The sequence below is a fragment of the Petaurus breviceps genome, unplaced genomic scaffold (genome assembly GCF_028583685.1).
Source record: "Petaurus breviceps papuanus isolate PSGF00001 unplaced genomic scaffold, PetGlider_PUasm1.0 90897, whole genome shotgun sequence".
Classification (NCBI taxonomy): domain Eukaryota; kingdom Metazoa; phylum Chordata; class Mammalia; order Diprotodontia; family Petauridae; genus Petaurus; species Petaurus breviceps.
In genome coordinates, this window is record NW_027187374.1 from 1,306,298 (window position 1) to 1,329,919 (window position 23,622).

The 23,622-nt window shown below is 38.9% G+C and overlaps 1 protein-coding gene across 1 annotated transcript in view; it reads left to right on the forward strand.

Annotated features, from left to right (window-relative positions):
* Window positions 1-13,716, forward strand: part of PDXK (pyridoxal kinase) — a 92,591-nt gene extending 78,875 nt beyond the window's left edge. Inside the window, exons 10-11 of the mRNA XM_069074835.1 lie at window positions 5,013-5,079; window positions 9,617-13,716. Of these exons, the coding sequence (XP_068930936.1) occupies window positions 5,013-5,079; window positions 9,617-9,729 (180 nt within the window). The 3' untranslated portion in view covers window positions 9,730-13,716. The remainder of the gene's footprint in view (window positions 1-5,012; window positions 5,080-9,616) is intronic.
* The last annotated feature ends 9,906 nt before the right edge of the window (window positions 13,717-23,622 follow it).

Genomic DNA, 23,622 nt, shown 5'->3' on the forward strand with positions numbered 1-23,622 from the left:
TTTTGAGTAAATTGGGTCACACATGAAATTGTAGATCTTTCAAGTTCTAGAATCATCCTCACTTGGATAAAAAAAAAACCCAGTATATAATTTTAGTTTAAGAGCCACTGGAAGTACAAAATATGATCTCACTGTATCCTAGGCAACCTAGAACAGCTTTTGTGGCTTTGAATACCATCAAAGTTCTAAATTGAAATTACAGCAATTACGTGACAGTCTTCCTTCAAAAGAAAAGAAAGGTGGAAGGAAAAAAAGGCTATTTGAAAGCAGTCTTTTGCAAAAAATTTAAAAAAGGAATAAAATACTAAGAATAATCAAGTTGATGGCATGAAAATTTCAGCCTGAACTGTTGGTTCTACACAAAGAATTTGAAACTTTGCCTGTGCAATTTGCTTGGAAGTTTACATCAACAGTACTTAAATAAATTTGATGGATCTCCTTAGGGTGCTGTAATGTAATGCCAAAAGAAGGCAACTTCCCAGGTTCAAAATACCAGCATAGGTGCTCTCTATTTTATTCAGTGACAAACCAAGAACAGAGAAGATCAAAACATGACATCATTCAAAATACAGCATTTACTAAGCAGTGATTAAATAATCTCCAAGTACTACCCCACCCCAGGACCTTCCAATCATTCAATTACAAAGTCTCTGTTCTAAATACTTCTCCACCCCTAGGCTATACCTTAATTAAGTCCACCACAAAGCCCCTCTTCTCAAATGGAGATTAGTTTCCAAACATAAGGTCAAAAGTTCCCCACCCCTGGATCACAATTGAATCTACCCCAGAGTTACATCAAGTTTAAACACAGCATTTAATACCCAAATGGAGCTCTTTTCTTCATCTTGACAAGAGGCAAGTTCTCAGCAATCTTAGTTCCTGGGGAGACAAGGCTTAGCAAGGCCATAAGATACATTGCCAGTCCCTTCATGAATTTGTCCTCTGTCTGTAGAACAGTCCTAGAACCCCTGAACACATTAGCAAAGCCCTCTCCCAGGATTTCTGTAAACATACAACAAGAAAATCCTTCTTCAGGGCTTCTGAACCAACAGAAAGGCTCCCAGACCCCTGCAACAACAGCACTGTCCTTCACCAGTGGACAGTATTCATTCTGTCTGCAGGACAGTCTCCAGACCCCTGCAACAACAGCACTGTCCCTCACCAGTGGACAGTATTCATTCTGTCTGCAGGACAGTCTCCAGACCCCTGCAACAACAGTACTGTCCCTCACCAGTGGACAGTATTTACTCTCTGTCTGCAGGACAGTCTCAGGGCTTCTTAGCGAACAGCCAGGTTCCAGGACTTCTTCAACAAAAGGACTGTCTTTCACCAGTGGACAAATCTGGCAAAACAACATCAAAACAGACAGACAAAGTACCAGCAAAACAGCCATGTCTCCTCAGTCCTTGGCAGCTCAGGGGGCAGGTCTCAAAAGTCCAGGGCAATTCAAAGCGGCCACCAGCAATTCTCTTAGTCTCTCTCTCTCCACGAGGTGCTGCTTCCAAAAAGATCTTCTGCCTCTCTCTTATCTCTCCAAATCTACGTCACCAGCTCCTCCCAGTTCAGGACTTTCTTTTCACATCAACAAGCCCATCCCACAGGTGGGATTAACAAACGTTGGGCTTTAACACAATCAATTTGAAAACCAAGCCAATACAGGGGAATCTTTAATTGCCATTACTATCACAGGTGCCTATACTCCTTCCTCCAGTCCAGAATAAAACCTACCCCTGCCTTCTTGTCTTGTACAGTTCTTGTTCAAATCCTTCCATAAACCCTCTACAGATTTAACTAATGCTCAGATATGATGAAAGGACAACAGGGACAAGATGATGATGGGATCCAGCTTAGAGAGCTTTCCTCCCTCCGCATGCGTTCATGACAGACTGATGTCACCTCCACGATGCTCAGCAGTGGTGGAGGCAGCTGTGCTGACTATCTGAATTATATGTGTTTTCTCCTTTCAGCTGGGTCCTCACTACCATAAATCCATCATTTCATTCTATTGTGTTCCCCACAGTGACTCCACCCCTTCTTTCCTCAAGGCACCCATGCAATCACCTCACCCTTTTCCCTTCAAGACATGACCTTGATGGGGCGGCCAGGTAGCACAGCAAGTAAGAGCACCGGCTCCAGTGTTGAGAAGACCTGGAGATCGAATCCCGGGCTCAGACACTTAGCACCCACCCAGAAACACCTGGCCGTGTAACCTTGAGCAAGTTACTTAATCCCAATTGCTTAGGGGCGGCCAGGTGGCTCAGCAGTAAGAGTACCAGCTCCACTGTTGGGACGACCTGGAGATCGAATCCCGGGCTCAGACACTCAGCACCACACCCAGAAATGACTGGCCGTGTAACCTTGAGCAGGTTACTTAACCCCGATTGCTTTAAAAAAAAAAAAAAGACATGACCTTGCCTTGTACTTTACTGAGAAAATAGATGCCATTTTCTGTGAGCTCCCTCTTCTCCACAATTCTGTTTCTCATAACCCTTGGACATCATCTCCTATTTTCTCTTCCTTTACTCCAGGCTCTGATGAAGAGTAGTCCTGTGTTCCAAGGCTAATACTTCAATTTCAGATGTTGAAAATAATACCACCTACCTCACAGGATGCTGAGATGGTCAGATGAGATGATATTTGTAAAGATTTAGCACAGTGCCTGGCACATGGGCACTGAATAAGTGCTTTATTCCCTTTTCTCCTGTCCCTCTATTTGTATCCTTTTCCTTCCTGTCTCTCTAGCAGATTTCCCCTGCAGTCATTTCCCATCCCCCATCCCCAACCTCTAATATTCCTTCTCTCCTTGTTGGCCCCTTCACTGTTGCCTCCTATTCCAGGTTTACCTCATCCTGAAATTCTTTACTGTTAACATCCCCTCAAGCTACTGAAGTATGTGTCTTCCCTTTCACAGCCAGACTCCTAGAAAAAGCTATCTCTGCTCATTTCCTCCATTTAACTCTCTTCTCACTTCTTTTTTTTTCTCCTCTCCCTTTTGATATCCTTGTAATTTAGCTTCTGACATTCTTACTCATCTGAAACTCATCTTTCCATTGTTACCAGTGATCTCTTAGTTTAAGTAGAGAGGTGGGGAACCTGTGGCCTTAAGGCTGGATCATTTCAAAACAAGGACTTCTTCAGTCCTTGTCCTTCTTAACATTTCTCTAACATTTGACCCTGACTACTGTACTTCCTCAGTTTCTGTTACACTGCCTCTCTTGTCTATCCTCAGTTTCCTTTCATGCATCATTATCCATATCAGGCTCCCTAACTATGGACGTTCCTCAAAGCTCTCTCCTGACCCTCTTCTCTCTACAGTCGCTCTTTGTGAAGTTTTCAGCTCTCATCAGTTCATTCGCTAATTCTATATAAATATAAACTTCCCCGTTTTATTTTTAAAGCATTTCACAATCTGACTCCAACCTGTGCCCCATTGTACACTCTACATGCCAGTCAAATTGGATTGTCCTTCCCTTACAAAGTTCTGTATTCCCTCCTCATTTCTGCCTCTTAGAATCTCTCTCATGATTGGGCATCTCCTTCATGATGCATTTCCTTACACGTACACATCTTTCCCCCCATAAAACAGAAGTTCCTTAAAGGCAGGAACTGGTTCATTTTCAGCATCCCTGGTCCCTGGCACAACCTCTGGCATAGAACAAGGGCTTCATAAATGTTGCAAAGGGAATTGAGTATAACCATCAAACATTGTGCAGCAATTATAAAGAAAAGCAACTTTGAAAAACTTAAGAAATCTAATCCATAGAGGCATTAGCCACACCTCCAGAGGACTTGTGATGAAGCATGTTCCCCTCCTCCTGACAGAGAAGTGATGAACTCACTTCATAAGGAGAAGTACATTTTTGGAAATGGCGAGTGTGTGAATTTGTTGTCCTTGACTATGCTTATTTTGTATAAGGATTTTTTTCTTTCAGTTGTTTTTAACAGGAGGGGGAGGTGAGAAATAGACAGTAATACTATAAAATGAGGGCTATTGAAATAATATTAAATGTACAGAAAACAATAGAAGGTAAGTACAGATGAATAGGACAATTGTGAAAGTAATGTGGAATTTAAAGGGTTTTTTTTTTTAAGCAAATGATTTAAAATGAAGATTCTCAGTACAATCATATTTTTTGTGTTTTGTTTTGAATATAAATATGTTATTTTGGGGGCATTTAAATTCTGGGTGAAGGAAAAAATGCACAGAAGAGAATAGAAGCAAGTTTAGAGGGAAACAGACAAGCAGGAAAGCTTTGAAAGTGGCATTGAATTTATGTAGCTTTCTTAAAAAGGAAGAGTGTGTGATAGCTATTTGGGATTCATATGCCTATATTTTTAAAATGATCTTTTTTGTGTTTGGTTGTGTATAGGGAAATAGTCATTTATTTTCTTCATGTTTAGTGAAAAAACTTTTTTAAAAAAATCTACTAAAATGTGCCAGTAGGCTGAGTTGGAGGCTGGCTGACAAGGAAGAGAAAGGATGTTAAAGAGGAACCTGCAGTGGGACCCAGCCCACCACACTAAGGCCTTTTTCTTTGCAGAATCTTTTCCCTTAGATTTCCCGTAGATTCCCTGCTCACTCGGTCTCTCTGGATTAGAGAAACTTCAGCAATTACATCCAATGGTTTTGCCCCTTTGTAGCAGAAACATTTGACATCACTCCCCTTAGAATATGAAAGGGGCTTCCATTTGACAGGAAAGTGTAGAAAGGAAGTTCTAGGGAAGTAATTTCCTCCAACTGAAGTAAAACTATTGAAAATTTAGGGATAAGTAACTTATGGCCTCTTTTGTTTTTAGACCTACTGTTCTTGATTTTATCCTTTATCCTTACAGTATAAGAGAAATGTAATTTTATACACTATGTCGGACCCAGCTACCATCTCCTTGGTGTCTGATGAAAGAAGAATCAAATTCACGTTAACAAAGCCTTCCATATTAATCTTTAAATATTATGTAAACTGTGGGTCACAGTAGGAGTTGTGTATCAGTTGTTTTCACTCCCTTTCTTACAGGTGGCATGTGAAAAAACAGTGTCAGCCATGCACCATGTTCTTCAGCGGACTATTGAAAGCGCTAAAGGTAGTCTCTTCTAGACTAACAATTTTCATTTCTTTAAAATTGATTAATGTTGACTTCATGGAGTTCAAGCAACTCCAAAGCTTCCATTTAGTCTTATCTACAATAACCAGTATAGAAGCTGCCGTAAGTTCCTGTATAAGTAGTTCCCCCCATGCCTTCAATACACTGTCCCTGATGAGGCAACACAACTGAGACCCAAACACAAGGTCTTCCATCCAACTCTAGCTGGACATGTCATTCCTTCCCTTAGTGGTCTTATCCACCAAGTAGAAACTAGGCTGCCCCTAAGGCCCAGTTGAGGGTCTCCTCGTATAGTAGTAACCTGATTATTGGCACTTCTTCCCTTCTAAGTCGCAATAACTCAGGCAGGTAGAACAGACTAACCGCAAAAGAACCTTAGCTCTCACCCTAAGAGGGCTATTCGGGAAATATTAAATGATTCATTAATAGATATTGCTGCCAATAATACTTATCAATGTGTAGAGACATTTTAAAACTAGATTTTGTTATGCTTAGAGCACAGATTCAGAGTTCTTAATTCTTGAGTTATTAGTCAAAGTTTTTCCTAAGGCTTATATAGTTTCAAGTTACCGCAGAAGAAAAAAAGATACAATTAGGATTTACTTTTGTCCTTGCCCCCAAAAAAGGATGGTAAAGATTTCCATTTCAAGGATAAACTTGTAAAATTCATAGCAGGCTAATAAAGAGGAATGAGATTTATCAATAGATAACTGAAGAAGAAAAATCACATCAGATCGAGTTGTGAAATTACCTTATAGGGATCATCTGGTATTTACAACCACCAGCTGACTATTATGAAAATTCCTTTTATCCCTGTCTAGTTTCTTATCTTGGTTGAAATAATTGGGAGTACAGTTTAGTATACCATAAGGAAAATCTCAGCTCGTTATGTGATTTTCCTTAAACACAAAAATGACCATATTGGTCCCCACAAAATGAAAAACTCTTATCACAGGACTTATCACAATAGTACCGAAAATCAAGATACAAAAACTTGGATTGCTCTGAAGGACACTTACTCCCACAATTTTGGGTGTTGTGAAGCAATTTTATAAACACCTGCAGAGACTGATAATTATTTCCTCAGCCCCTTGTTTAAAGAGCCACACCCAAAGATTCTTACCTTGGTGATATTGTCACTTCTGCTCACCTAATGAGGCAGTGAGCACGTTGCTTTCTGCCAGCATTCCCAATTTTATGGCCAGCAATACACAATTGCCCAAATTGTTTCAAGGACTACCCAATTTCCTGCTTTTCCAAGTAGGTTTTCTCAGGTTTATGTGGTGATGGTAAAAAAAAAAAAAAAAGGCCTATCCCTAAAGTGTATGACACCATTAAGATGGGCTGACCATAGTGAGGGGGTGTCCCTTGAAGTGGGTACAGGAATCCAGTCCACCAAGCCATCTCTTCGCTATTCACCATGGAGACCTACTGTACAGCAAACACATTTTTGTCAAGCCAGGGATACAAAACTTCTCATTTTAGCCACCTTAAAAAAAGCAGAGAAGGGGTGGTTTAGCTGACTTTTCTTGGCACAACAAACCCTCAGTAATTCATCTGCTCTGCCCTGGTCCTGACTTCAGCCAGTAAGTTTGACACTGGAGCAAAATGAGTTACTAGCATTTAGCAGTTAAGGGAGATTTACTTAGTTATGGCCAAAAAAGGTTATTCCACAAGGACAGGCATTGAAAACATTTTAAATTGCTTCAGCTGAGTGAAGCTCCCTCATCTTAATTTTTACCCGTCATGATCCACCATTGCCACTCAGGCAGTGAGGAATTGACATCAGCAGTCTGAGGCCTTAGTCCCCTGAACGAACCACAGTTGGTGGAATGCATCAGTATCTTTTAAGGTACTGACAAAAACTAACCTAATCTAGGTGGGAGCAGGGATTTAGACATGATTCCCTGTCACACTGTTCAAGCTGATACAAGTCTGAAACTGACAAAAAAAAAAAAAACCTCCTTTTTTATTTTTTGCTTTTTGGAGGGCAATTGGGTTTAAGTAACTTGCCCAAAGTCACACAGCTAGGGTTTTTTTTGTTTGTGTGGGTGTGTTAAGTGTCTGAGGCCAGATCTGAACTTAGGTCCTCCTGACTCTACCCACCTAACCGCCCCAGCAAAAACTCTTAATTCCCCCAATTATATCACACTCTCAGTAGCCAATGTTCTAATGATTCATTACCTTGCTGTTTACATTTCCCCTTAGACTGCTCAATTCTAAGGTGATAAAAGCCTATCCATCCTTTTGACTTCTCTCTTAAGAAAGTCACTCCCTTTGAAATAACTAGAAGTAATGGGATGAACCCAAGACTTTCTTACTTATGTCTCTATGAGGGGGCAGACCTTTTCTGCCTTAATTATGCCAATTGTAGGGTAGCATAGCCTCCCAAGAAAATATTGAGATATGCCAGCTTGTTTGTTAATAGGCTTTATCAGAATTAATTATGCTAATTTGGGGAGTTTATCCACAAGAGGCCAATTATTCTGGGTGGCAGCAAGGCAAAGTAAAATGGGTCCCTTCATCAACCCCAGGGCAGGCCAAGTATTATATAGAAACAGAACAAGGAAGATATAATGCCAGGCATGGCCTAGGGTTGTGTTCAAATTCTCCCGTAGTTGGAGTTTCTTCTCCTGTTTATTTTTATTCAAGGTAGTTTTCCTTCTCTATGGAGTCATATGTTCTCAGGCCATATGCTCTACCACCATACAGACTCCAGTTCCCAATTTTTATTATTCACTCCTGTTCTTATTCTCTTCTTATAGTTATAATCATGCTAGGGTTTAATATATTTTAAAAGGAAACCTCTAAGTCAAAAATACTTGCCATCTGTAACCATTGCCTTTTTCGCCTGTGTTGTTGTTAAATCAATAAGATGCTTCTCTCTCTCTTTTTTTTAATTTTTGGAGGACAATTTGGGGTTAAGTGACTTGCCCAAGGTCACACAGCTAGTTTTTGTGTTGTGTCTGAGGTCAGATTTGAACTCGGGCCCTCCTGACTCCAGGGCCAGTGCTCTATTCACTGCACCACCTAGCCTCCCCAGCTGCTTCTCTTTTTGAAGACAGATTTTTAAAAATCAATAGCTCATTGACCTCTGCCTCTTAGACTGAATATTCAAGGGCTGTTTTTCTTCATTATCCTTACTGGTAATCTAGATCTGTTAATAAGACACAAGGACACTTAAATTCGCCATTTTCCTATGTTCCTCATCAAGCTCTTTAAGCTTCATCATACTAAATCAATGAAATAAATGGGAGCTTCTTCTTTATCCCAGTAACAAGGCTTCCCATCTACCCCTAATAACACAAGGTACTTGTGTTTTGTATCTGGCCATCCAATCACTGATGCTCTCTTTCTTCCACACCACCCTTCCCTACTTTAGCAATTAATTTAACTTTTTAGTCTTTGCCAACAGTCCCTGCCAGCCATGCCAGATTACATGGCTCAGGGCCAGTCCAGAGATTAAGGGTCTGGATTAGAAGATGGGGAGCACCTAGAGATTATAAAATGCAATAAAAACAAATTTGTAAATAAATTCAAGTAATATGTAACTCCCCAAGGTCCCCATGTTCACCGTAGTAATTGGCAACATTTAGTCAGAAAATCATCCCTATTGTAACCGTTAAAATTAAGGTAGACTGACACAAAATTCTGAGCATGACCAATTTATTACTAAAGTGCAAATTTACCAATAAATAGGGTCCCAGCTTCCCCAGCAAAGCTAACACCTCAAATGAGGAGGATAACTATCTTTTATTGTTTTTATATATAAAAAATGGGGAGTACAGAAAATAGGAAAGCTAATATCATAGATAGAAGAAAATATGATTGAATGGAAATTGGGAATAAGGCCTAGCAACGATCCCCTTCTTCCCTCCTGTGACTAAGAAATGTTCATTGAGTTTAGACTTATTGGGATAACAAACCAGACATCCTTGAAGGATAGCTTAGTGGTATAAAGATGTTAGACCAGACTCCCTGGATGTTCGCCTGCCTCCTTCAAGGGTAATAGATTTCCTTGACACGAGCAGGACAGTAATTAACAAGAGAACTAGATTTCTAAACTTATCTCATTACAGGGCAGCTGAATTTTTGAACTAAGCAAAGAACCATGACTTAGGCAGTTACAGGACAAAATCAATTAACTGTAAGTAGGATCAATTGGAAAAAGATAGAGAATCAATCTAATTATTTCACCTGAAATATATTGGAAATTCTGCTAAAACCTCCAGACCACAATTCTCTACTGACTGGGCTTTTTATGCCTCAGGAGAAAAAGGAAGCCAAATCAGTCATTCAAACCTTAATTTCCCTTGCTAATCAAATCTAAGAATGTTTTCCTAGCCCCTTTAAAGGGGAAACTGTCTTCTACATAAAACAGTTGCCCCTTCTTGCACCTTAGCCTTGGCACCCCTCCCCATCTCACGAAGGCAGAGGTTTCCTTCCTTCCAATAAGAAACTGTTTTTCTTCACTACTTCATTTCCTTTCCATTGACGTTCTGATTTATTTTTTCAGCACAAGCTGGAAAAGGGAAGAAGCCCAGTCCAGCCCAACTGGAACTGAAAATGGTCCAAAGCAAAAGGGATATAGAGAATCCAGAGATAATAGTGGAAGCCACTGTGTTATAGAGAATGTGACCACCATCACCCAATGACGCACAATGTATTGATGTCTTTGTTTCCCTTACTGTAAAAAATGTAATGTCTGCCTAAGAGATGTGACTTAAACTTAAATGTGATATTTTTTTTCTCTCACCAAATAGTGTCAAGTATCAGCAGATCTTTTATTGTGAAAATATGTGGTGGCTGTGTTTGGATTTTATTTCCTTGTTTAGAGAAGGAGAGGCCTCTCCCCTTGATTCATCCACTATGTATACTGCCCTGGACAGTATCTCAAGGATGTCTCTTTCAAAATCCTCAGCATCCAGATTTGTTCATGGAATGAATCTGGAGGGTGAGTACCAGGAGGCAGAACTCCTTGGGGAAAGGAAGGTAGCACATATAATAATACTTAGTCATTTGCAGTGCCAGTAGAGTTGACTACCTACTGTTTCTTGACCTGAACAATTTAAGGTCCTTGGATATATTCAGTTTTTTTTTTAATTCTAATAACATATGTGTATTTTTTTTCCTTCTACAACTTCTCTTGGACTTCACAGAAGCCAAAGCACCTTTGTTTCTGCCCTAGGAATAAAAGCAAATCTTCCTTCTCTGAAATTTCTGGTGACTGCAGATAGTTTTCCAAGACTAAAAGAAAAGGAACCAGCTACCTGTTAGGCCAGGGCCCATTAAGTAGCTGCTCACCCACAGTTACAGTTCCCTTGCTGATGCCGGATTTGTTGGTGTTTCTTTGTCAATACATGAAAGCAAATCCTCTTTACCTAAGGAAGAAAGTTTGTAGTGTTTGAACTTGTTAATTTTGAGCATCTTTATCAGGAACCTGAAGATCTAAGAACACTAGGATGAGGGATATAGGGCACTGAAGGGCATAACAAGAAACACAAAGCATTGAAATATTTCCTTTGTCGTTTTTTTTCCTGGAAAACTATTTTTTCTCAGTTAACTTATATGAACAGTTCATAGTATGATGTCAAACACTCTATTTCCTTTTTTCTTTTTTTTTCTTTTTGGAAGGCAGTTGGGGTAAGTAACTTGCCCAAGGTCACACAGATAGTTTTTGTGTTAAGTGTCTGAGGCCAGATTTGAACTCAGGTCCTCCTGACTTCAGAGCCGGTGCTCTATTCACTGCACCACCTAGCCTCCCCCAAACACTCTTTTTTTTTAAGCAATTGGGGTTAAGTAACTTGCTCAAGGTTACACAGCCAGGTGTTTCTGGGTGGGTGCTAAGTGTCTGAGCCCGGATTCAATCCCAGGTCATCCCAACACTGGTGCCAGTGCTCTTACTCGCTGTGCTACCTGCCTGCCCCACTATTATTACAATGTAGCACTACTGCCAGATAGTCACAAGTCTTTGTTCTACTTTCCACATTCCTATCAAAAGAATTCAAAACCAGGAGGCCTTAAGGCCAGCTATCCTATCTTCCCATAGGCAAAAGATCTCTTCTCAAAGTCAGCAACAGAACTTCAGCAGCTTGTTTCTTCCCTCGTACTGACGTCACTGGGTGGCTCCAGAAAAGCCATCCATAGATCTCCTTCCTTCGATGGGGCTCAAGAAGAGCAAGAAGCTCTGCCCTCCCTACTCCTCTCGAGAGCTTGAAAAGGATGATTGATCCCATTATCTTGCCTAGGTTTAGAAGGTAGTATTAGAGCTATAGTGAATAGAATAACTAGGTGAATTATTTTTTCTGAACAACTTTTAACTTGTACCCCCTCCTTAGCTTTCACCACCTACTTGTTGCAGATCACTCACCTCTCCATTTGTCTGTGGAGTGATCTTTGTAGAATTTATTGGCTGAATCTTATCACTTGACTTCTAGAAAAGCTATGTTGTTTACAATGAAATAAAGGCTTGAAGCCAAGCTGGCTAATATCAGCACCAAGTTTGGGTCCATCTTGATGAGTGATGTTTCAGGATATGCTATTGGTGAAAGGAGAACCAAACATTTTCTCTTCCTACCACCTCCCCTCCCACAAATAAAAATACGATTTAAGTTATGTTAGCAAAGCAGAGCTTAGTAGCTAAATATGATTATTATCAAACTTCATTTTTAATCTTTTGTCTTCCAGAAATGCAAATTTATTAACTTTTTCCTTACAATAAAACAAAGAGTAATCTTTGCTCTCTGTTAAGCTAGCTTTACCATTTCATTTCATAATTTTATGTTTATTTCTAAAACTATTAGGTTCTTCAAAGGTTGAATCTGCTGATGAATGTCAGAGTTAGCTATAAACAATTGTAGAACATTTCTTTGTGGTTTAACTCCTGTTGACCAGTGAAGTCATTAATATCACTTCCTACATCATGTTGACAGTTCAGTTTTTTTACATCAAGTCCACAGATATATAGGTAATAATGCTTCTTGAGACTTTAAATATTTGGTTAAATGAAAGCTGAAGAGCTATGGAAAAGACCTACTTGATGTCACTTCAGGGTGAAAAGATTCATTCTGACTCAGACCTGCTAGAGAAATTAGAACAGAAGAAGAAATGTCTAAAATCAGCATGAACTTTGGGATGTAAACTGTTACCAAATTTGAATCAAAGCCAGATAGCAATATATCAGAAAATTCAAGGCATTGTTTTTAACCTTAGAGGCTATATGTACTTTGGGGCAGAAGAAAGGAGGATCTAGAAATACAAAACTGAAAATGCAATGAATATATTAAAATTTGAAGGGGTGGAAATATTTTCCTGATCTGTGGTTTGAAATTGTGGTATGTACCACTTTGACAAAATGCACATTTTGGTTTGACAAACACTAATTTTAAAATTGTTTTAAATATTTAAATGGTAAAATTGAATATTGTGTTAGGTTTTGCTTATTTAGTACCTTGTCTCAGAACAACCAGAAACATTTTACTATTAGGCACCTCCTGTAAATTCTTCTGGCTTTGAAATTAAGGTGTTTTTTGAAATAATATGAAATGTTATCACTTTATGATTCATTTGCCCTTAGAAGCATGACCTTAAACAATTTTCAAGGGCAAGGACTATGTGCCAAAAGTAGTCCCTATACTATATACATATATGTATATACATATGTATACATATATGGTTTTTTTCATTCTATATACATACATACACACATACTATATATATATACTGTAAAAGTACAGTTTGATAGCAGAGTGTTAACATGAGGTCACTAGACAGAAATCATTTTAGTTCCATAAGAAAACAAGTTTGTATTGATATATTTTCATCACTTCATTTACTATCCCTACTTATTTTGAAAAAAATTTTATTTTTCATCATGAATACAATAAAAGTTACAAAGTGATTTTTATATCATTTATGTGTGGAACACATTCCCATTCAACTTTTGATATGAGGAAAGGTGTCAGTTGTGGTTTCAAATTCAAAGATCTATCAGTGGAAATATAAAGATCCTGGTATGATTTAATAGCAATGTGAGAAATAGTCTCAGATTTGTACTTACAAAGAGATATAATAAGTGATTGCAAGCTGTGAGATATTTTTTAGAACAGAATTACTGACTAACATCAGAGCATCTTAATTGTTTCTCAGTGCTTTGTAAACTTTAGAGTATTATTTAACGGATAGCTATTATTGATTACATTTTTTTTAGTCCTTTCTTAAGATGTTATTCAAGTATGACTTTACAGAAGATGCAAAACTATGGTCCATTTTTATTAGCTTATTTTAATTCATTATCTGGTACTACTCTGGTGATTGTAATGTTCTACTTTAATTTGTAATATATGTCACTAGATTTTTATAAAATGATTGTTTATTATACTACTCGTAACAAAATTGTTAGAACCTATTTTTAAATACATTGTTGGCAATTTCAGCAGACAAAACCAGTATTGCTTTAATTGCACTGATACATGAGTCAGTTTTAATTAAGGTTCTCTTAGTGTTGGGTGAAATAGGCAGAGGGAAAGCCTACATTGTGATTCCTGAAGTGCCCTGATGTAAAATAATAATAATAATTAATAACTCATGATTATAATAAATATATATATATATTTATTTGTGTGTTTAGGTTTGTTTTATGAGATTTATTATTTAAGGAAAAATTTTCTCCTAAAATGAAGTCACTTGGTGCTCTTGGCTAAAGAAGTCGATTACAAGTTTCTGGGCTGGTAATCAGGAAGTTGTTTTTTGTTTGGTTGGTTTTTTTAATTGACTCTTGACAGAATAGGACCTCAACCCGCATCGATTTAAAAAAATTTTTTTAACCTCAGAAAACTTATATTGAATGTTAAATCAAATACCAAGAATATAAGACAAGAGTTTTATCCATTTGGAATTGTATAGAACACATGTTTTGTTCACATTTTGTCCAGGAATTGGAGCAGTCCTCATGTAGTGAGTATGTCCTGGGTCATTCTATTAGAGCCTGGCTGTCTGTATCTCCCCCTTAGGATTCTAGGGGGAGACCTTTAGAGAGATTTGGGATTTCTGCCCTCTGTTGCCATCAACTTAAGTCTCTTTTGGCTATTTTCTCCCCACAGTTAGTTTCCAGTGAGTATCATCCCAATTCTACTTAACCACTTAATATCAGTTGGCTTTTACATCGGGATATTTACTTTAAGGGTAGCTGAGTCTATGATAAAGGGCTGGGCCTGGAGTCAAGAGGACCTGAGTTTAAATCTAGCCTCTGATACTTATCAGCTATTTGACACCCTGGGCAAGTCCCTTAATCCTGTTTGCCTCAGTTTCTTCATCTGTAAGATGAGCTGGAGAAGGAAATGGCAAACTACTTCACTATCTCTACCAAGAAAACTCCAAATGGGGTCACAAAGTGTTAGATACAACTAAACCACAGCAATAGGTTTACTTCAAACATTTAGCGATAACAAAAACACAAACATTTCTCCTGACATCCTGAGGGGGTATACTTTCCCCTATCTCATCTCAGTCTCTAGAGAGAGTGGGCTCACTCTTAGCTAATTTCCTGCATGGCACGGAATTAAAAGGCCGCATCACTGTGTGATGAGTCCTTGACTCAGCTACTGATGGTTTGGATCCCAAAGGTCACTTACGAAGATTTCTCCTTATTTTTCTGACATTGATGCTGAGCTGGATGCAAAATCCAGATACTAGCATGGCTGAACACATCCCATGGAAACTCTAGCAAATATCTGCAAAGAATTTGAGATATGTCAACAATAAAGACAACTAAAAAGAAACGGAATCAAATTTTTATAGTTCAGAACTGCAATAATATGGCCAGAAGTGGCAAAGACAGATGGCTTTCACTTGGTAAGCCAGAGCCAACACAAGTAAACATGGAAACCAAAAATGGTAGCAAGAGGGGTTGTGCTAAGGATATATAAATTATAGTAAATCAGATTAAAGCCAGCAGAGGAAGGGAGAGAAGAGTCTTACCAAGGAAGCTATTGTGAGTGTAAGTAAATGGGCTATGAGGTAAGGAGAGAAGCTACTGGGAAGCTAGTGCAATCCCCAACAAACAGACTGGAAGCCAACCTTGGGAATCAGAATCCCAAGCCAAGGTGAGCTCCAATATTCAGGGACCTGAAGTCAGATCTTGACCCTTGCCTATCAGAACAAAAGCAGAGACAGAATTAACCACAATAGATGGTTGCCAGGGAGACTGGGTACAGCCATGCATGCATCCCTTGGAGCCCAGGAAACCAGAGCAAGAGACAGGAACCACTCAACAACAGGCTACCATATGTGATAAAGAGAAACTGAGGCACAGCCTTCCAAGCATCATCATCGTATTAGCAAGGCTAGCAATTGCCAGTAAAAGGGATCAAAGGCTCCTCAGTAACCACAACAAACTGTGGAATAAACAGAATTTTTATTTTTTTATTAATTTGTTTACTTTTAGTTTACAAGATTCAATTCCACAATTCCTTGAGTTTCACATTGTCTCCCTCCCTCCCCTCCCCCCCCCCACCATGGCAGCATACAGTCAAGTATAGGATCTGTAAACACTTTCACATTAGTCAGGTTATAAAGACTTGTATCAGATTGTACCAGATGGATGAAAAATGGTAAAGAAGAAATAAAACCAAACAAGAAAAGGAAAAAGATCACGTAGTTTGCTTCAATCTGGATACAAACTCAGTTCTTTCTAGTTCTTTCTCTAGATGTAGACATCTCTCTTCATCATGAGTCTTTTGGGATTGATTTATATCACTGCATTGCTGAGAAGAGTCCAGTCCATCAAAGTTGGTCATCACACATACGTTGTGTCTGTAATTGTATACAAATTTCTCCTGGTTCTACTCAGCATCAGTTCATATAAGCCTCTCCAGGTAAATATAAAGTCCATTTGCTCCTCATTTCTTATAGCACAATAGTATTCCATAACATGCATATACCACAACTTGTTTAGCCATTCCCCAATTGATGGGCACCCCCTTAATTTCCAATTCTTTGCTACCACAAAAAGAGCTGCTATAAATATTTTTGTACATATGGGTCTATCTCCCATTTCTATGATCTCTTTGGGATATAACCCTAGGAGTGGTATTCCTGGGTCAAAGGGTATGAAATTATAGCCCTTTGGGCATAATTCCAGATTGCACTCCAGAAAGGTTGGATCAGTTCACAACTCTACCAGCAATGCATTAGTGTTCCAATTTGCCCTCATCCTCTCCAGCATTTGTCATTTTCCTGTTTTGTCATCTTAGCCAATCTGACTGGTGAGATGTGGTACCTCAGAGTTGTTTTGATTTGCATTTCTCTAATCAATAGTGATTGAGAGCATTTCTTCATGTGCTTATAGATATCTTTAATTTCTTTCAAAACTGCCTGTTCATATCCTTTGACCATTTATCAATTGGGGAATGACTTGTATTCTTATAGATTTGACCCAATTCTCTGTATGTGTGTGTGTGTGTGTGTGTGTGTGTATATATATATATAATTTAAAGCAATTGGGGTTAAGTAACTCAAGGTTACACGGCTAGTTATTTTTTGTGTGGGTGCCAAGTATCTGAGGCCGGTACCAATCCCAGGTCTCCCAACGTCGGAGCCGGCGCTCTTACTGCGCCACCTGGCTGTCCCAATTCTCTGTATATTTTAGAAATGAGTCCTTTATCAGAGACATAGGTTGTAAAAATTCTTTCCCAATTTCCCACCTCCCTCTTAATCTTGGTTACATTGGCTTTGTACAGAACCTTCTCAATTTAATGTAATCAAAATTATCCAATTTGCATTTTATAATGCTCTCTAATTCTTGTTTAGTCATAAAGTCTTTCCCTCTCCACAAATCTGACAGGTAAACTATTCCTTGTTTTCTGAGATTGCTTACAGTATCAACCTTTATACCTAGATCATGCACCCATTTAGACTTGATTTTGGTATATGGTGTTAGATAATGGTCTATGCCCAGTTTCTATCATGCTGTATTCCAGTTTTCCCAGCAGTTTTTGTCAAACAGTGAGTTCTTATCCCAAAAATTGGGGTCTTTGGGTTTATCAAACAATAGATTACTATAGTCATTGACTGCTGAATCTCATGTGCCTAATCAATCCCATTGATCCACTCCTCTATTCCTCAGCCAGTACCAAGTAGTTTTGATGACTTCTGCTTTATAATACAGATTGAAATCTGGTATAGCTTAGTCCACATTCCCTAGCATTTCTTTTCATTAATTCCCTTGATATTCTGGACCGTTTATTCTTCCAAATGAATTTTGTTACTATTTTTTCTAGCTCTATAAAGTAGCTTTTTGGTAAATTGATTGGTATGGCACTAAATATATAATTTAATTTAGGTAAAAATGTCATTTTTATTATATTAGCTCGATCCAGCCATGAGCAATTGATATTTTTCCAATTAGTTAGATCTGACTTTATTTGTGTGAAAAGTGTTTTGTAGTTGTGATCATATAGGTCCTGGATTTGTTTTGGCAGGTAGATTCCCAAATATTTTATAATGTCTACGTTAACTTTAAATGGTATTTATCTTTCTATCTTTTGCTGTTGAATTTCATTGGAAATATTAGGAATGTCGAGGATTTATGTGGGTTTATTTTATATCCTGCAACTTTGTCAAATTTATTTATTGTCTCAAGTACTTTTTTACTTGATTCTCTAGGATTCTCTAAGTATATCTTCATATCATCTGCAAAGAGTGATAGCTTGGTCTCTTCTTTGCCTAATTTGATTCCTTTGATTTCTTTTTCTTCTCTAATTGCTACTGCTAACATTTCTAGTACCAGATTGAAATAAACAGAATTTTTATAATGAATAAAGATGAATCAGAAGTCACAGAATCTTGAGTAACATGTTTTGATTTTCTGATTGGGTAGGGTTTAGCTAAGACTGGAACTAGGAATTTGCACAATTTGTAATATCAGGCTACTGGGCATGTTGTGAGCATGATAATCAGAATAGTTATAGCATTACAAAAATTATGACAAATGGGATAATTGACATGGAATTCTGTAAGGGGGGTGGTTAGGACCAGTTGAAAAGAAGAACTTAGTTCATTAGCTTATTTCTGCAGAAATAAGGAAGTTAACTACAGCCACCACCCTGTTTTATCTTAAAGTGATTTATAAGAGCAAACCTGAAAAATCAATTGATTAAAAGAACTAAGTAATTTTTTACACTTGGCATCCCAGTGTGGTCTTTGAGGGCCATAGCAGAGGATGGAACTACTGATTGGGGATCATGCAATGAGAAGACAAAGTATGACCAAGGCCAGTACCCCTAACTGACCCTCAGGAGTCAGAAACAAGTACTTTATCTGGATTAGCAATGGTAATGGCATGTCTTTTAGAAAACAAGATCAAAGATGTGGGCACCCACATCTAGCTCGTAAATGTCTGAGGCTAGACTTGAACTCAGGTCCTCCTGACTCCAGGCCCAGCCCTCTATCATAGACTCTGCTGCCCTTAAAGTAAATATCCCTTTGTAAAAGCTAACTGATGTTAAGTGGTTAAATAGAATTGGGATGATACCCCCTGGAAACTGTGGGGAGAAAATAGCCAAAAGGGATTTAAGTTGATGACAATAGAGGGCAGAAACCCAAAATCTCTCTAAAGGTCTCCCCTTAGAATCCTGAGGGGGAGATACAGACAGCCAGGCTCTAACAGAATAACCCAGGACATACTCACTACATGAGGACTGCTCCAATTACTGGACAAAATATGAACAAAACATGTGTGCTATTTCAGTTAGGGTAGCTTGTATGATGCTAGAGAAGATTGTCCTGAGCACAAAATTCCTAATCAAGAACTGAGGTTAAAAATGTGAAGTAAATAGAAAAAGAAAAAAAAAAATAATGAAGAAATACTGTGGATTGAGAAGCCCAAAAGAATAGAGTAATTCCAAAATAACCAGAAGCAGAACCTCAGAGGGCAAAGTTGGGGGGTGGGGGTGGGTTGCTGTTTGTTGGACACGAGGATTTCAAGAGTGGCTAGAAGAAATTAACCAAAAGATTAAAAATGAATTGAGGGTTGGAGAGGAAAAAATAGATTGGAATATAAGATGGAAAACTTTACCTGAAACTAAAAGACTAGAGATCATTGGTAACTTTGGAGAGATTAGCTGCAGTTGAATGAAGTTGAAGGCCTGGCTTATAAGTTAAGAGAGCAAGAGAAATAGGTTGATGGGAGGTAAAATGGATAATTTTGATTACATAAAGTTGAAAAGGTTTTGCACAAACAAAACCAATGTAGCCAAAATTAGAAGAGCAAGAAACTGGGTGGAGCAGGTTGGGGAGGGGAGAATCTTGGCAACATGTTTCCCTGATAAAGATCCCATCTCATGGGAACTGAGCCAATTTATTTATTAGTTTTTAGTTTACATCTTTCATTTCCACAAGATTTTGAGTTACAAATTTTTCTCCCCATTTTTCCCTACCCACCACCCCAAAACAGTGATCCCACTGAATATCTCCTCCCCCAATCTGCTCTCCCTTATCTTCCCCCATACCCCCTTTTACTTTCCAGTAGGGCACCATGGATCTCTATGCCCCAGTGCCTGTATATCTTCTTTCCCACTTACATGTAAAATAATAATTATTATATATATTTTAAACATTTGATTTTAAAACCTTGAATTCCAGATTCATTCCCTTCCTCCCTTATAGGTTGTACATGTGTAGTTATGCAAAACATTTCCATAGTGGATATATTGTGGAAGACTGACTATATTTCCCTCCATCCTACCCCCCCCCCCCACATGTTCTATTGTCTACTTTGATCCCATCCCTTTTCAAAAGTGGGTGCTTCCAACTTCCCTCCCCCCTAGCCTGTCCTCCTATTATTCCCCCCTCCTTGTCCCCTTCCCCTCTACTCTCCTGTAGGGTGAGACACTCTATTTAGTGTGTATGTCATTCCCTCCCTAAGCCAAATTCAATGAGAATAAGGTTGACCCATTCCCTTTTGCCTTCCAGTTCTTCCCCTTCATTTTAACAGTTTTCCCTTGTCTCTTCTATATGAGATAATTTACCCCCATTCTGTCTCTCCCCATCTTCTCTCATTATATTCCTCTTTCACCTCTTAATTTCACCTTTTAAGTATCATCCCTTCCTGGTCAATTGGTCCTGTGCCCTCTATGTACACCTGTACAAATATATACACACACTCACATATGTATTCAACCCTCATATATGTGTATATATATATATATATATACACATATATATTTCTATTCCCTTAAACTATTCTCATACTAAGAAAAGTTTCATAAGTTACAATTATTGTTTTTCCATGTAGGAATGTAAATAGTTCAACTTTGATAAGCTCCTTATGATTTCTTTTCCCTGTTTACCTTCTCATGCTTCTCTTGCTTCTTGTATCTGAATGTCAAATTTTCTATTCAACTCTGGTTTTTTCATCAAAAATGCTTGAAAGTGGGGTGGCTAGGTGGCGCAGTGAGTAAAGTGCCGACCCTGGTGTCAGGAGGACCCGAGTTCAGTTCCAGCCTCTTAACACTCACACACACACACACAAAAAAAATACTAGCCGTGTAACCTTGGGCAAGTCACTTAACCCCAATTGCCCTCCAAAAAGGCAAAAAAAAAAAAAAAGAATGCTTGAAAGTCCTCTATTCCATTGAATTAACATATTTTCCCCTGAAACATGATACTCAGTTTTGCTGGGTAGGTGATTCTTGGTTTTAATCTCAGCTCCTTTGCCCTCTGGAATATCATATTCCAAGCCCTTTGATCCCTCAGTGTAGAAGCTGCCAGATCCTGGGTTATCCTGATTATGTTTCCACAATATTGAAATTGTTTCTTCCTGGCTGCTTGTAATAGTCTCTCCTTGACCTGGGAATATTGGAACCTGACTATAATATTCCTAGGGGTTTTCTTTTTTGGATCTTTTTCAGGAGGTGATTGGTGGATTTTTTCAACCTCTATTTTGCCCTCTGGTTCTAAAACACCAGGGCAGTTTTCCTTGAGAATTTCTTGAAGGATGATTTCTAGGTTTTTTTTTTTTGATCATGGCTTTCAGGCAGTCCAATAATTTTTGAATTATCTCTCCTGGATCTATTTTTCAGGTCAGTGGTTTTTCCCATGAGTCATTTCACATTGCCTTCTACTTTTTCATTTTTTTGGATCTATTTAATAATATCTTGATTTCTCATAATGTCACTAGCTTTCATTTGCTCCATTCTAATTCTGAAGGAATGATTCTCTTCAGTGAGCTTTTGAGATCCTTTTTCCATCTAGCAAATTTGGCTTTTTAAGGTATTCTTCTGATTGCTTTTTTGAGCCTCTTTTGCCATTTGAGTTAGTCTATTTTTTCAGGTGTTATTTTGTTCAGTCAGGTTGTTGACTCTCATTTTATAATTTTCTTGCATCATTCTCATTTATCTTCCCAGTTTTTCATTTACTTCTCTCATTTGGTTTTCAAAATCCTTTTTAAGCTCCATTATGGCCTGTAACCAGCTCATATTTTTCTTGGAAGCTTTTGGTACAGGAGTTCTGACTTCTCTGTCTTCTTCCTGTTCCACACTTTGATCCTTTTTGTCCCCAAAATAGGAGTCTTATGTAGGATTGCTCTGTTTGCTTTGTTTGCTTATGTTGCCACTCAATTACTTGACTTTTGAGCCTTTTGCCACTGTAGAACTCTGCTACCAGAAAAGGGAGCTTTATCCCAAACGCTGCAGTTTTTGCAGCTGCCAGAGCTATTAGTTGGGTGCCCTTTCCTCCACATGTTCTGGCAAGCTGGTTATGTACCCCAAGACCTCCACCCTAGACTACAATCCAGATCCAAACAGGTTAAAGCAAGAATGATTACCCCTCAGACTGGTTGCTTGGTCCCCCTACAATCTGCCAACCAGGAGCTCTGAAGTAGCCACAGGGCAGTGGCTATAGCTGTGGAGTCTCAGCTGCTTCTCGCTCCGGGGGGCAAAGGCCGGAATGCATCCCCAAACTCCCTCTTCCCAAAAAAGGCTACACTGACCTCTCACTTTGTCTTTGGCATCTATGGGTTGATCATTCTGGAAACTGCCACAGCTGCTGGTGATCTGAAGTCCCTCCAGCTGGTGGCTGGTTGTGGCCACCCTGAGGCTAAAACGTCTGGTTTGGCTCAAGCTGGGCTGGGCTTGGCTCCTAGAGTGCTGTGCTGGCCATTTCCTGCCGGCCTGCTGGGCTGTCTTCAGCAGGAGGTTAGCTTCTCTGTGTCACTTTGTAGGTTCTGTAGCTCCAAAGTTTGTCTAGAGTCATTTTTTACATGAATTGTAGCAGGTGGAAGCCAGAGCCCTGAGGAAGGCCTGTTTCTCAACTGAGCCAATTTATAAATCTCCAACTGATAAATGGTCAAAGGATATAAATAGGCAGTTTTCTAAGGAAGAACTCAAAGTAACAGTCATGAAAAAATGCTCTAAATCACCAATAATTAAAGAAATGCAAATTAAAACAACTGAAGTACTACCTCTCACCCATCAGATTGGCCGAGATGACAGGAAAGGAAAATGAGAAATATTGAAGGGGATGTGGGAAAAGAGGCAATTTAATGTAGTATTTGTGGAGCCATGAGCTATTCCAACTATTCTGGAAGCTAAGTTGTGTTCTATTGAATCAATATTGCCTCCTTTCCATGCTATTGCTAAGTAGTCTAGAAGTGTCTCATTTTGTTCTGAACCTGAACCACTACACCTTACCTGAATCAACACCTAGTCAATACGCCTCCATAATGTTATATATCATGATTATAATTTAATTTCCTTGACTTTTTTATTTACATTCACAATAGTAGGCACTTAATGAATGCTTTATATTGATTCACAGCTAGAATAATAATTTTTAATTTCATCTTCCTAAAATCCCATACTTATGTATTTTTTTAAAAAATCCAACCTAGACAATATTTCATGTGAAAAACTCCTAGACAGTGAGTAAAGCGCCAGCCCCAGAGTCAGGAGGACCTGAGTTCGGTTCCAGCCTCAGACACTTAACACCCACACTAAAAAACTAGCCGTGTAACCTTGGACAAGTTACTTAACCCCAACTGTCCTCCAAAACGCAAAAAAAAACCCAAAACTCCTACAGGTTCTAGTGGACTCCAAGGTCAATGTGAATCAACAATGACAGGGCAGCTAGAAAAAAAATGCTAATGGGCTACATCAAGAAGCATAAAATGGACTTCTGGTGCCAAAATGGCAGTGAGGAAGGAACTTTCTGGAACCCTCCTAAATTGCCCTCTAAACAACCTTGAAAAAAGCCTCAAAACCAATTTCAGAAGGGGAGGCAGTTTACCAGGAAAGGTTTGTCTCACTGGAGTAGAAGAAGAGAAACAGCCTTGCACAGAGGCTCTGAGCCCCAGGGCAATCCACTAGGGAGCCACAGAGGCCATCTGCCTTCTTTCCCCCACTCCCCCCCACCTCCCTGCAAGTCAGCAGCCCCGCAGGCAAGCTAGCAATCTGAGACCAACAGGAAATCAAGGCCCTACTGTAATGCGAATGTAAATTTTAAAGATCTTCCCTGCCCCTAGGCTAA